At 45.6% G+C, this 14,285-nt stretch overlaps 1 protein-coding gene across 1 annotated transcript in view; it reads left to right on the top strand.

The window, feature by feature from the left end:
* acbd6 (acyl-CoA binding domain containing 6) overlaps positions 1–11,683 on the top strand; it is a 37,686-nt gene extending 26,003 nt beyond the window's left edge. The window contains exons 7-8 of the mRNA XM_055922785.1: positions 9,532–9,562; positions 11,209–11,683. Of these exons, the coding sequence (XP_055778760.1) occupies positions 9,532–9,562; positions 11,209–11,363 (186 nt within the window). The 3' untranslated portion in view covers positions 11,364–11,683. The remainder of the gene's footprint in view (positions 1–9,531; positions 9,563–11,208) is intronic.
* The last annotated feature ends 2,602 nt before the right edge of the window (positions 11,684–14,285 follow it).

The raw sequence follows: 14,285 nt of genomic DNA, 5'->3' as shown, positions 1-14,285 counted from the left end.
CAAATGGCTCAGTCATCGGAGTCATAACAAATATCTAACGGAATTCGTCATAAGTTTAACGGTGTGCGTGTGGGGGAGAGGGAGGGGAGGCCCGTTGCCTGCTGTGTGAGAATGGCAGTGTTCCCGCATAGGCAGGAATAAATCTCGTCTGCACTGCCCAGCTACAGCACACAGGTCACACACCCACGGCTCAGTGCACACATTAATACAGATATTTCAGAAAGCCAGCCCTGCTTCCTCTCTTTTAATAGGGCCATTGACAAACTGTAATGAATCGCCCCAGCGTTTCCAATCTGCACCCGCGCCCAAGCCACTGCTCAGTACTCACTCAGGCCTTTTTTAGTGGCTGGGGGTGGATATGTTTTCTTTACCTTGGCGAAAGGTAATTGCCCTGTTTTGTGGAAGCACATGTTTTTGTGTGTGTGCTTTTTTTAAATAGAAGAGGGGTCTACAGAAACTCAGTTTGACAGAAGGGAATCATAGGAGTTTTAATAAGCAACCTTTTACTTTTGATAGGGTATTACAATGTTATTTCTAATATGACTTATGCATTAGCAACCCTTCTACAGAACGTCTCTGCTCAGCCACACAGACGTATAGAGTGAAATTACACCACTCATACAGTACATTTGACATTTATACATGCTAGCAGAGGTTATATGGCACATGTTTAAATGAAAGTAAAATGGCCGCACAACCATTTTTAAAAGTCCCAATAGGATAATGCACAGATGTGGATTTATTGTGTGAAGCACCGTGTAAAGAAGTAGCTACGTGACTCATATTCCTGCTGCAGGTAAGAAGAAAAGTCCCTCTTTGCAGTTAGTGTTGTAACTACCTTTCTTATTGGCTTCTCACAATTTGTACACTCAACAATTTATTTAATCCACATAAATTGCGCTGAGCATTAAAGCTGTCCTCGGCTGCTTACTGATGGAGAGCGAGAAAACAAAGTGACTGTTTTCCTCTTCAGGGTCCAGTTAGTACTCAACCCCACTTAATGGGCCTCTCTCCCAAATGCCTGCTGCCTGGCCATTGATTTTCATATTACACTCTCATGTATTTATTTATTTTATATATTTCTTTTTAAACATCATTGATGATCCACTCGACTTGGAGCACACCGATGTTAATTCCCTGCCACTCTCCCCCATGCTAATGGATTCTGCCGAGTCCCTCGGGAGCAAGCAAGAGCGGTGGGAGAGGAGGGGGGGGGGGGGAGAGAGCGAGAGACGAGAAAGTGGAAGAGAGGTGCCGGGGGAGGAAGAGAAGGACAGTATACACGAGGAGGAAAAGAAGGGAGATAGTTTTCCTTTCCCATCCTCCAAAATCACAGAGAACCTGTGGAGAAAAATGTGCTATAATCTCTTGATCCTCTGACACTAAAGTATGGTAAACATACGTGTTTGGCTGCCTTCTTGCAGGGTGCACACTGTGGTTGTGTTCCTTTAAAAATCAACCCCCAGACTATGGTTTTAATCAACCTCAATCTGAATACCAAAACACAGACAGGTCTTAGTTTCAGAAACCCAATCATTCCCGGCAGACATTGTTGGAAGAATCCATTTCTGAGCGGTTTCAGTTGATTAGGACGTTAAGATCATCAGACCTCTTGGAGTGGTCTTGGCCATTTGCTCCAGGCCCCTGAGCTCTCTGGTTCCTCTTCTCCGGGAATTGTATAAAATATTACAGTGTGCTTTAGAGAGCCTGTGAGGCGGTTTATTGGCACACAGGGTGACTTGCTGTGGAGCCCGGAGGCAGGCGAGGGGCAGCCCGGGCACCTCAAGGACACTTTGGGGAAGCGCTAATTTGCACCAGCATGGCAGAGCTCACACGCTGAATGGCAAGGTTAACACTCACTGCACAGATTCAATTAGGGGTGCCACTGTCTTCTGATCCCTTTACCTCTAGATACCCAGCTCCCTCACACACGCACGCAGAGTCACAGATGCACACACACACATACAACCAGATAAACAAAAGCTGCTGTCTCTTTACAAGAAAATCACAGATATTTGGATAATAATTTTTAAGCATTTTTCCAGTTCATGTGCTCTGTAACATATAAAGAGCACTGGCTGTATAGAACCCCACTCCTGTGATGAACTTCAAATAGACGTGAACAGTAGAGCGTGTGTATTTGGTCTGGAGACATCTGTTCAGCCCACCAGTGCACTGTGTGTGTCCTGTGATCTACTTTAATGGAACACAGTAACATAGAGACCACAGGCAGTACCATAGAGTACCCAGCAGCAAGTCTTCAGAGACCTGGAATAACCCGGGATCAGCCTGTTCTCCTCTGTCTTTCTGAGACTCTGATTAATGGCACCTGCTCATCGTAATGGTATCTGCATATGAATGGTGGAGGGTTCTATCCATGCTCCCTTTACAAGTCCCACTGCAAGCCCTGGAGACTGCCGAGCCTTTCTCCCCTCTCTCTCCCTTCTCCCCAGCGCCATTGTCATTATACAAGTCAGCTGCAGCTGCATGCATTGATCATAAATCATAATTGCTTGTCAATTTTTCCCACTTGTTTAATGTGGCTGTCAGGGACAGTGGAGCGAGAGAGATAGAGAGGTGCAGGGGGTAGAGAGAGAATGGGGGCGTCGGTTAGAGAGTAAGATGTAGCTGGAATAGAGAATGGTGTTAAAGGATAAAAATCCCACTGGCTTTCAGCATACCTACCATATGCCATGGGCAGTTGCCGGATTGCTGTGGTATGATAACAAGAAAGCTTTTAATGTCTGGCCATGGAGAGCACAAACCCAAGCCCTGTCTGTTGCCTCATGCTGCAGCAGGTTCTACAGATGGCAATGGATTTGAGAGAGCATTTTTCTCTATGGAATATGTCTGGCTCATGTAGACAAACCTACTTTGCTGTGGTGTACTGGAAAGACCTTGTTCTGTAACCGTTTCGTCCCCTATCTCTTTCTCTCTCACTTTTTTCCATGTTTCTTTCTCTCTTTCCATCTTTCTCTCTGTTTTATGGTCCCTTTTACTCTCTTCATGTCTATCAATGTTATTTCGCTCTCTGTCTGCAGCCTCTTTCCTCCCATGCTACTGGGAAGGCAAATTCCACCACTCCCCTCCAAGGGTGTTGGCTTCTACAAACAAATAGAGAAACAGGAATGGACATATTTATAGACTCAGTCACAAACATACAGATGTAAGATTTAAATTTGACCTATATTGTCACAGTAAAATAATCCTACAGCAACAGGATTTGAATGTTTAGTCCATAATGTTGCTTGATCGTTGTTTAGGCTATTAGCATGTCAAAATGAGGCTATATGAAAAGTGGAATACTGTTAATATAACAGTGTGTTAGTGTAGGTTTTCAGTGAATTTATGTAAATCATGAAGCTCATCCGCATTTCCTGCGGCGCAGGGAAATTCTCAGCAACAAAAGATTGATCAAATTAGGATCCTCTATCTGTACACACACAAAAAAAGGCAGCCGGACAAAAATATATAGTTTGATTCACTTGTGCAGACCTCTTCAAATAACGTTGCATACCACTCTCAATCTGAAAAAACGGAATGATAGATTTGTGTAAGTAGTCTTTTTGCAGTACTGCCATCACACAAAACCAATCAATTTCCTTGGTGAAACTCTCCAAACCATATTGCCCTCTGTGCCATTAGATCCAGTATATATGTTCCCCCTACTTCTCATTCCTCTCATCTGTTGTATGGAACCTGCTTGGTTAAGCTGTATGCTGACATCCATCGAGGCATTTTTGCAACGCAAGGAAAACTTTGGCGACATTTATTAAAAAATAAAAATAAATAAAAAAGAGCTATGCTGTGATGTGCTTCTGTAATGGGATGGAGAGCTACATAGAAAATTGCTACCTCCAGCTAGGAAGTCTCCTCCTTTTTCCAAAAGCAAATGGGAGACAATCCAATTTCTCCTGATTCCATCAAGCCCCTCTTGGAGCATTTGTAAATGCTGAGAGGAGAGGCGAGAGGACCCCCCCCCCCCCCCCCCCCCCCTGGCTCCCAGACAGACAGGACCAGCCAGCTTCCACACTGCAGCACTTTAAAGAGCCTAGTAAAGGGCAGAGCCCTCACCTCCACTAACATACATGGTCCCTTTAGTCAGTCACAGTAGTGCACCAACCTGCAGGGTCCTACTTCTGGATTCTGCTGCCACATATATATGCCTTTAAAGGAAATCTGGTGCTTTTGGTTTCATAATTTTACTAAGATGTACAAACATGCTTTTAGTCTGTTTTAAGTTAATATATTTTGAATACAAACTTATGTTTACATGTTTGGTTTGGCATTAGTTACTTCATGTTTTGCCCACTTATTTTATACACTTTTAATCTGTTAATTGTGTGTGTGTGTTTTGTTAAGTACTGTATGAGACAACTTTTGCGTGTCCTCCCTGTCATACCCTGGGAGTGTCCCTGCACACACCGTGCTGTCCCAGCCGTCCGGCACTAACACCAGATTAGTTGGAGGGAGCAGATTAAGACCTAAACCCCTTACAGTTTAATTATTCCTGTATGTATTTGTGTGCATCAAGGTCCCACTCACTGCCTCTGCGCTAAACATCTGCCACTCTGCCTCTATCGCATAGGGCAATAGACCAACTATAGTGTGTGTGTGTGTGTGTGTGAGAGCGTCTGCCCACTGACATGCTTTTATTGTCCGGATTTGTACTTTTGTGTGTATTTGATATTTATACTTTGCACATCAAGTGGGATTAAACCTAACACTAACATTGTACTGAATACTCAACATTACCTTAGAGGCAGACCACAGGAAAATACTGTGTCTCTCCCGATCCATTTATGGTTGAGGACATTTGCATCAGTATTCTATCCATCTTGGGGGAATTGAACTCTCTAATGGAATCAGCAGGCCCCTGAAGTGGTGCTGCTCAGGGCAAACAATAGGATCTCACTCTGGGATCGTTGGAGAGAGCCTTTATCAAGCAGCGTAGGTGATCTCCCCCCCCCCCCCCCCCCCCCATGCTCTGGGATGATTCGACAGTCTTTGTCTGACACTGGGTTGGTTCCACTAATGGTTGTCTTCACTGGTTAATAAGCTAGGGCCAAAGGCTAAGAAAAAGAGGATTTACTGATGTTCAAATCAAGTCAAGCTTTATTCATGCAGCACATTTCAGACATGGAATGCAACAATGTGCTTCACAGAAGAAGACAAAAACAGCTATTCGAGGCTGGCGGCATAGTAACTAAAGGTGCCTCTCCATACCTGTTGATCCTAGGCTTAGGGATAGTTAAAAGGCCAGTGCCGGAGGACCTGAGGTACCTACTGGGTACATACAGTTGATTTGTAAAGTATTCAGACCCCTTGACTTTCTCCACATTTTGTTACGTTACAGCCTTATTCTGAAGTGAATGAAATAAAAAAAAATCACAATATCCCACAATGACGACACAAACAGGTGTTTAGACATTTTTGCTAATTTTGTTTATAATAAAAAAAACAGACCTTATTTACATACATACAAGGATTCAGACACTTTCCTATGAGACTCGAAATTGAGCTCAGGTGCATTCTGTTTCCATTGATCATCCTTGAGATGTTTCTACAACTTGATTGGAGTCCACCTGTGGTAAATTCAATTGATTGGACATGATTTGGAAAGGCATACACCTGTATAAGGTCCCACAGTTGACAGTGCATGTCAGAGCAAAAACCAAGCCATGAAGTCGAAGGAATTGTCCTTAGAGCTCCGAGACAGGATTGTGTCGAGGCACAGATCTACCCAAAAAAATGTCTCTCATTCTTAAATGGCAGAATTTTGGAACCACCAAGACTCGCTAGAGCCTGCCGCCTGGCCGAACTGAGCAATCGGGGGAGAAGGGCCTTGGTCAGGGAGGTGGCCATGAACCTCATGGTCACTCTGACAGAACTCCATAGTTCCTCTGTGGAGATGGTTGTCCTTCTGGAAGGTTCTCCCATCTCTGCAGCACTCCACCAATCAGGCCTTTATGGTAGAGTGGCCAGATGGAAGCCACTCCTTTTGAGTTTGCCAAAGGCACCTAAAGAATCTCAGACCATGAGAAACAAGATTCTCTGGTCTGATGTAACCAGGATTGAACTCTTTGGCCTGAATGCCAAGTGTCACTCCTGGAGGAAACCTGGGGCCATCCTTACGGTGAAGCATGGTGGTGGCAGCATCATGCTGTGGGGATGTTTTTCAGTGGCAGGGTCTGGGAGACTTGTCAGGATCAAGCAAAGTACAGAGAGTTTATTGATGAAAACCTGCTCCAGAGCACTCAGGACCTTGGACTGGGGCAAAGGTTCACCTTCCAACAAGACAACGACCCTAAGCACACAACCAAGACAATGTAGGAATGGCTTGGACACACCTACTCATTCAAGGGCAAAGGGTGGCTACATTGAAGAATCTCAAATAGAAAATATACACGTCTTCATTGAGTCCATCCTCACCTCTTCTATCACCGTTTGGGTCTGCGTCTGCCCTCTGCAAGGGCAAACTACAGCGCATCGTCCGGTCTGTGGAGAAGGTCATCGGCTGTCAAGGACCTGCACGCCTTCAGGACCAGGAAGTGTGCCGGTAAGATCAGCGCCTGCCCTTATATTTCAAAGATTCCGCTCTGGCAGACAGTTCAGGTCAATCATGATGAAAACCGCCCATCACCTGAACAGTTGATGAAGTGACTTTTCATAAGGGATTAAGTGACTATTGGGATAAAAGTTTAGTACTTGGTCCCATATTTCTAGCATACAATGATTACATCAAGCTTGTGACTCTACAAACTTGTTTGATGCATTTGCTGTTTGTGTTTCAGAATATTTTGTGCCCAATAGAAAGTATTGGTAAATAATGTATTGTGTCATTTTGGAGTCACTTTTATTGTAAAAAAGAATAGGATATGTTTCTGAAGACATCTCCCTTAATGTCGACACTACCATGATTACGGATAGTCCTGAATGAATAATGATGAGTGGGAAAGTTAGACGCACAATTATCATACCGCCAAGACATGCTAACCTCTCACAATAACGGGAGGTTAGCAGTTTTGGGTGTGTATGATATTTGTGCGTCTAACTTTCTCACTCTTCATTATCCACAATGAAATTGTATATTCCCACTGTAATCAGACTATACTCCAGAGTTTTATGTTTACTGTATTTATATTGTATATTGACGTCTGTATTCTAACATTTAAGTCATTTAGCAGACGCTCTTATCCAAAGCGACTTACAGTAGTGAGTGCATACATTTTCATACTTTTTTTCTCTGTACTGGTCCCCCGTGGGAATTGAGCCCACAACCCTGGCGTTTCAAGCTCCATGCTCTGCCAACACACGGGACCCTGTTTGTACAATGTCTGTTGCTGACAGCACCTATTCTTTAAGTCAAATTCAGGGTATGTACATTTATTGGCGAGTAAAAGTGATTCTGATTCTAAAGAAGCAGCCGGTTAGCTCAGTGACTGGATGTATTCTAGATGTTTCCATCTGAACAGTGGCTAGCTGGTGACAACAATATTGCAGTTTGTCATCATTAGGGGGTGAAAAGGCACGCTGGAGACGAATCCGCCTTGATGATGCGTGTCATACACTGTCAGAGTTAAACTGACCTCTTCACTCCCGGCCTCATGCCGCCTGAACACACAGCCCACAGGATTTACACCCACGCTGACCTCTTCACTCCCGGCCTCATGCCGCCTGCACACACAGCCCACAGGATTTACACCCCCGCTGACCTCTTCACTCCCGGCCTCATGCCGCCTGCACACACAGCCCACAGGATTTACACCCCCGCTGACCTCTTCACTCCCGGCCTCATGCCGCCTGCACACACAGCCCACAGGATTTACAACCCGCTGACCTCTTCACTCCCGGCCTCATGCCGCCTGCACACACAGCCCACAGGATTTACACCCACGCTGACCTCTTCACTCCCGGCCTCATGCCGCCTGCACACACAGCCCACAGGATTTACACCCCGCTGACCTCTTCACTCCCGGCCTCATGCCGCCTGCACACACAGCCCACAGGATTTACACCCCGCTGACCTCTTCACTCCCGGCCTCATGCCGCCTGCACACACAGCCCACAGGATTTACACCCACGCTGACCTCTTCACTCCCGGCCTCATGCCGCCTGCACACACAGCCCACAGGATTTACACCCCGCTGACCTCTTCACTCCCGGCCTCATGCCGCCTGCACACACAGCCCACAGGATTTACACCCACGCTGACCTCTTCACTCCCGGCCTCATGCCGCCTGCACACACAGCCCACAGGATTTACACCCACGCTGACCTCTTCACTCCCGGGCCTCATGCCGTCTGCACACACAGCCCACAGGATTTACACCCACGCTGACCTCTTCACTCCCGGCCTCATGCCGCCTGCACACACAGCCCACAGGATTTACACCCCGCTGACCTCTTCACTCCCGGGCCTCATGCCGCCTGCACACACAGCCCACAGGATTTACACCCACGCTGACCTCTTCACTCCCGGGCCTCATGCCGTCTGCACACACAGCCCACAGGATTTACACCCCCGCTGACCTCTTCACTCCCGGGCTCATGCCGCCTGCACACACAGCCCACAGGATTTACACCCACGCTGACCTCTTCACTCCCGGGCCTCATGCCGTCTGCACACACAGCCCACAGGATTTACACCCCGCTGACCTCTTCACTCCCGGCCTCATGCCGCCTGCACACACAGCCCACAGGATTTACACCCACGCTGACCTCTTCACTCCCGGCCTCATGCCGCCTGCACACACAGCCCACAGGATTTACACCCCGCTGACCTCTTCACTCCCGGCCTCATGCCGCCTGCACACACAGCCCACAGGATTTACACCCCTGACCTCTGTCCTAAATATTGTTTTTCTTCATATCAGCTCAGTTCAGACCATAGACACCACTTCAATTTGTCCCAAACGGTGACGGTGCTCAGGGCAGACTGCTCCTTTGTACCAAGACCATTGTGTGATGGGACGGCCTCCATGGGTAATGCGTTTAGCACGTTCTCACCCCAGGACAATGACGAGAGATGCCTAGGCTTTGTTCCCTCCCTCTGAGCCTTTTGTGCACAGAGGTCTGCCTGCTCTGCCTGGCCCATTGGTCACAGTGTGTTAACCTGTGGCAGAGGGCTCAGAGAGGGCTCAGCTAGGGCTCAGGGGTGGATACTGGGATGATGCCATTGGTTCCCCTGGTTCAGGCTGCTATAGAGTCTCAAGTTGAAAGGTTTAATCGTTCGCTCAGGTTGAGATCAATATTGAATATTTTCACATAATCCCCTTTATGGGGAAATCATTGGGTTTTTGATTTAGTCGAGAGGTAAAAGCAGTTTTCTCAACTGCGAAGTTTGCGAGCCACAACTTTACAACTGACAAGGCTACGGTTCTTTCATTGAGCAATGGTTGTCTCTATGAGCAATGGTTGTCTCTACGATTAAGCTTGTTTTATATACCCTATTACTGTGTTATGGACAAGTTAGACCTGTTTGTCTGGAACTCTTCTCGGGTTTCTTAACATTTCTCTCTCTTTTCACAGGATGACGAGGGCCAGACAGCACTGCATTATGGTAATCTTCCAGATATCACAGATTTTAATTTGGAATTCTGGATGAAGATGTGTCTCTAGGCTATGTTTGTGTATGAGTGTTTGTATGTATGTACATGTAATGTAAATTGAATCTGTTTATGAGTGTGAACAGTTGGATGGGAAACCATGAACCATCTGCTCTCTTGGCCCTGCGTATGTCCCCCTCTGCCTCTTTTCTCCCTCTTTCTCATCCCCCTCTCTTCTCCATCTTTTACTGCTGTTGCTATCTCAGGTGCCTTTCATCCATCAGCGTCTCTTTCATCCCTCCTTCTTGCCATCTCTCTATGTCAGTGTTAGAGGGTGTGTTTGTGTGTGTGTTTGTCTGTATCTGTGCGTATGGAGGGGCTGTGTGTAATAATCACCAGGTCTCCCCAAGGAAATCAACAGTGCTCCTCGGACTCTCAAGACCCCCTCCCATGGGCGGTCCCCATGTCCTCTGAGCCCTTGGTGTGTGTGTGAGGGGGGGGACACCATCTGGCCCTGGGCTGAGTGGGCATTTGGCTGGGCTTGGCGGCTGCAGTGTGGGGACTGGTCACGTGGCTGGCGTACAGTAGACCACCACCACTGCCACCAAACCAGGCAGGGACAGGAGGATCGGGCATAAAAAAATTACTAATAAACATAAGCGATGAACTCCAGGAGACAAATAGCAGAGAATGAAAATTCATTTCCACCTCTATTTACACTGGGCCACAGTGGCTGGCAAATGATTAATTGAGGGTTTACTGCACACTATAAATTGTTCTCCTTCTCAACGACTCCCGGGGGGATGAGGGTTTTTACAGCCCAAGGCCCCCGTATGGCGCACGCAGCCCGGAAAATAAAATAACATTTAGAAGGAGAAGAAAAATCTCGAACCTGACATAACCACGCCTCTTATTTTCTCCCTGCTAAGAACGGGCGGCACTTTAGCCACCTTTGGGCTGGAGGTTTAAAAGGGCCTGCTGTCAATCAGCCATTCCCTCTGACATCAGCCTATCACACAGGAGCAGGATAGCTCTCTTTAAGAGGAGAGAGTGATTGAAAACACTCAGAGCGTGGAGCAATCTAGGTGCATCAGCGCTGTGACTCGCTAACTTGTTTAAGAAAATGCAAGCCCTCTCCTCATATCTTAGCCTAGCTTGCAAGTCCTTTTAGTGGGAAACCAATTGCAAATCGGCACAAAATAAGTGTTTCAGCCAACCACAGGTTCAGGGCAATGTCAATGGGCCTCCATATGAGCTTTTCATTGACTCCTGCACTCAGGTTAAACACGTAAGGAATATTAACACCAATGAGCTGTGCTTAGAGGTTGTGTTCAGACGTAGCTGTGTGCATCATGTCTCCAGTGACCTTGAAGCCTTTTGAAGGTGATCCTATCCTTTTCAATTAGTGATTTGGGTACTGTTAGATATACAGATAAGTGTATATTCTTGTCATACCGCCCAAAATGATATATGGAAATAGCTGCTTTCATGGCATTTTACCTGTAGTCAACCCTGGATCCTTTTACCTCTGAAGTGCATCACAATTATATCTCTTTCCTCTCTCTCTCTCCCTTTCTCCTCTCCCTCTTCTCTCTCTCATTCTCTCTTACCCTACTCTGTTACTCTGCTCCCTCCTCCACTCCCCCTCTCTGTCCTGCAGCGTCTGCGTGTGAGTTTGCTGACATAGTGGAGCTGCTCCTACAGGCCGGGGCAGACCCGTCCATTAAGGACCAGGAGGGCTCTCTGCCCGAGGAGGTCACTGAATCCAGCTCCATCTCCTCACTGCTGCGCCAGTACACCGCCTCCAAGGGCTAGGCCCAGCTTCGCCCTCCTCTCCCTCTCCTCCCCTCCAGCCTGTGCCCACCCCAGACCTAGCATCCAGCCCTCTTAGTAATGATGATGATGTTTTTTACTGTCACATACACCGGATAGGTGCAATGGTCATCCCACTCTGGCAGTGCAACCTGCCACCACTTCATCATCTCTCATGTCACATTCCAAGGAATCCATCCGTCATCATTGCTATAAAAAAAAAAAGAAAGAAATGTCAACCAAAAATAGGTTCCTTCTGTTTCAGATATTGTGTGTTACCTTTGGTTGTCTTGTGTTTGCTGATTAAAAATCTTTAAAATACATTTGGACAGCGTATGGACATTTTACCCTAGGAGTAAGTCAAACTTATTTTATTATTCAGAATAATGTTTTAAGCATTTTTGTTGGCATCATTCTTGACAAGCAGAAGACAATGTAACTGTATATTTAAATGCATCCTAAAAATAAACATCTAATATGCAATTTTATATTCAGATGGAGCATGGAGAACTAAAAGTTCAACCTTATCCCATGATGACTAACAACTATATAACACACACATCGCCTGGCTAGGCCTCTTCATTTAAGTGAACTGTTCACCTAGCACATTCTGTCTCCCTTGGCCCACCCCACATACCCACCCTCTGTTATGTCACTTAAAATATATTTGGATGTTCTCCAAATAGCCAACACATGGGCTGCCTCCAAATCTGCTTTAGTTTTTTGTAAGCCCTTCTGATCAGAGCAGTCTCTTTGGCACCCCCTCCCTCCCTCCCACCAGATGAGAATACTAAATCTGGAATCTCAGCTCTTAACCACCGCTTGATAAAGAAGCTAATGCACATTTGAACAAACAATGGGGACATGCTGTAATCCCTCTTTCTCTCAATCTCCCTGAACATGAGGCATTAAATAACAGTCACCAAAAAGAGTCATGCTGACTGCTGTCTGTCAGTCACCATGGCCCCAGTATACAGAACAGAGACGGCCCAGCCCAGACAGTCTGCTCTCTTACGGTATCACTGAGGAGAGCTCTTATGACCCTCAGCTTGTTACAGTATGCATTCCCTACACAACCAGGAATAATGCTGTTGGTATATTTGAAAAAGCTGTTTCGCCCATGTACCAGTAATTTCCTGAATCTCGATTGGGTTGGGGTAGGAGTCTGTGACGTCATACTCCCCGGGCATGTCTGCACAACTGTGACACTAAGCCCATTATGTTTCCATTATGGGCTTCAATTTTCTCTGAGCTTTTCACTTTTGACAGTGCCTCCTCTCAAACCTTCTTTACTTAACGTTTATGCATTTTTACAAGTCGCCTCTCTAACACCATTAGTGACAGATGGCCAAGGTTTGTTACAGGGATGAGCTGGAGCACTTTCCTCTGCCTCTCTTTCTCTCCCCAGTCTGGGGGCTAAAAGCAATGGCATGTTGTTGTACTGGCTAACTCTTAATGCAATCTGCTCACTAGTCCCCAGAACAGTATTGCTTGGAATTCAACAGCTCTGCTGTCTCTGCTGTTGAAAAGCATCCCTCTAATATCTTCACGAGAACTCGATAAGTCTCTGTTGCAAAGCTGTGTGTTTAGTGCATGATAAACAAGCGTTGCCGTCTGCTGCTACTCGAGGCGATAGTGATCCAAGCTGCTCCATAGACAAGTGTCTATATGGTTCTTCTCACCAGAATGTTCTAATAAGCAACACCTCACCAGGCACTGAAGCCAATATCCTGTTGAAAACCCTCCCTCGCTTTAATTATATGTGAACTATCTAATTTCTGCTATGATGACCCAGTGAAAAGAACCTAATTTCACTTCAAACAGAAGAACAACCTTGAAGTTGTCATTGAAAAGCCTCTCTGTGACTCAACCCCCTTTAAAGCTACACTGTCATGGCAACCATTTCGCATCTTTAAAATAAGCCATAATTTGAGGAAAATATACTGTCTTGATGTCCAAGATGAAGTTCAGTCTGAACCAAATATATATTTACATATTAATAGAATTGTTGCCTTCAGGAAGTTTGTAATAGAAGCCACAGATCGATGATAATGGCATTTGTGCTTGTGTTTGTCATCTTTGCAAAAGCAACAGTGCAGGAATTTCCAAGATTTATTTGTATACTAGTGCTGTAAGTGCCGTGTAAATTATCCGAACTGTCTTTGTTGCTGTTTATCTTTGTAAGGCAGCACTATTAAAGGGTATCCATTAATGGTCATGGCTTGTCATCAGCTGAATAAAATCAGCTTGTTTTGTGGCGTTTTATGCAAACGTGTTTGTTCTGCTAGACTGATCTTTTCTTGCTACACAACAGGAGCTAAAACACAACCAAATTGATAATACTTCAGTTTAGGACGGACCTGGTAAGACTCAGAAAAGGTCTGGATAACAGTTGTGTTGTATATTATTGAATTTTACATTTGTTTTAATTTTACTATGAATATGTAGCCAGGTTAGGCCTATTTCAGATGTCTAGCCAACAACACTTCTTTAGCACATGGGTTATAGTGATGCTGAATTGTAAGGAACTTCAAATAGAGCCTGGTCGTATTTGGTTCATTTACTATGATGTGTGGTTGTATACAGTCCTGTATTAACGCTGCTCTGCTATCTTGCCTGACCACAAATCATATTTATCCATATTTCACAAGGCAGTTTACAATTAGTTAACAGTGTGCGGATTAAGGAAAGATTTGACTGTGCAAAACTGCAATCTGGTGCAGTCTTTAGTAGCAGAGGGATCAGTGTTCGCAGCAGCTGAGCAGATGTGCTGCTTCGTCCTGTTTTTCTCTCCTATGTGTGGGACGGGGTTAGTGTATTGGTTTGCGAATAAAGATACAGAAAACCAACACCCACCCATGGTTACTACAGTCTGTTTGATTTACTGACTGGATCTCCATAATTGAATGTGTAATATTTGTATCA

Source organism: Salvelinus fontinalis, chromosome 5, assembly GCF_029448725.1.
Source record: "Salvelinus fontinalis isolate EN_2023a chromosome 5, ASM2944872v1, whole genome shotgun sequence".
Classification (NCBI taxonomy): domain Eukaryota; kingdom Metazoa; phylum Chordata; class Actinopteri; order Salmoniformes; family Salmonidae; genus Salvelinus; species Salvelinus fontinalis.
This window is presented reverse-complemented; position numbering and strand designations above follow the sequence as displayed.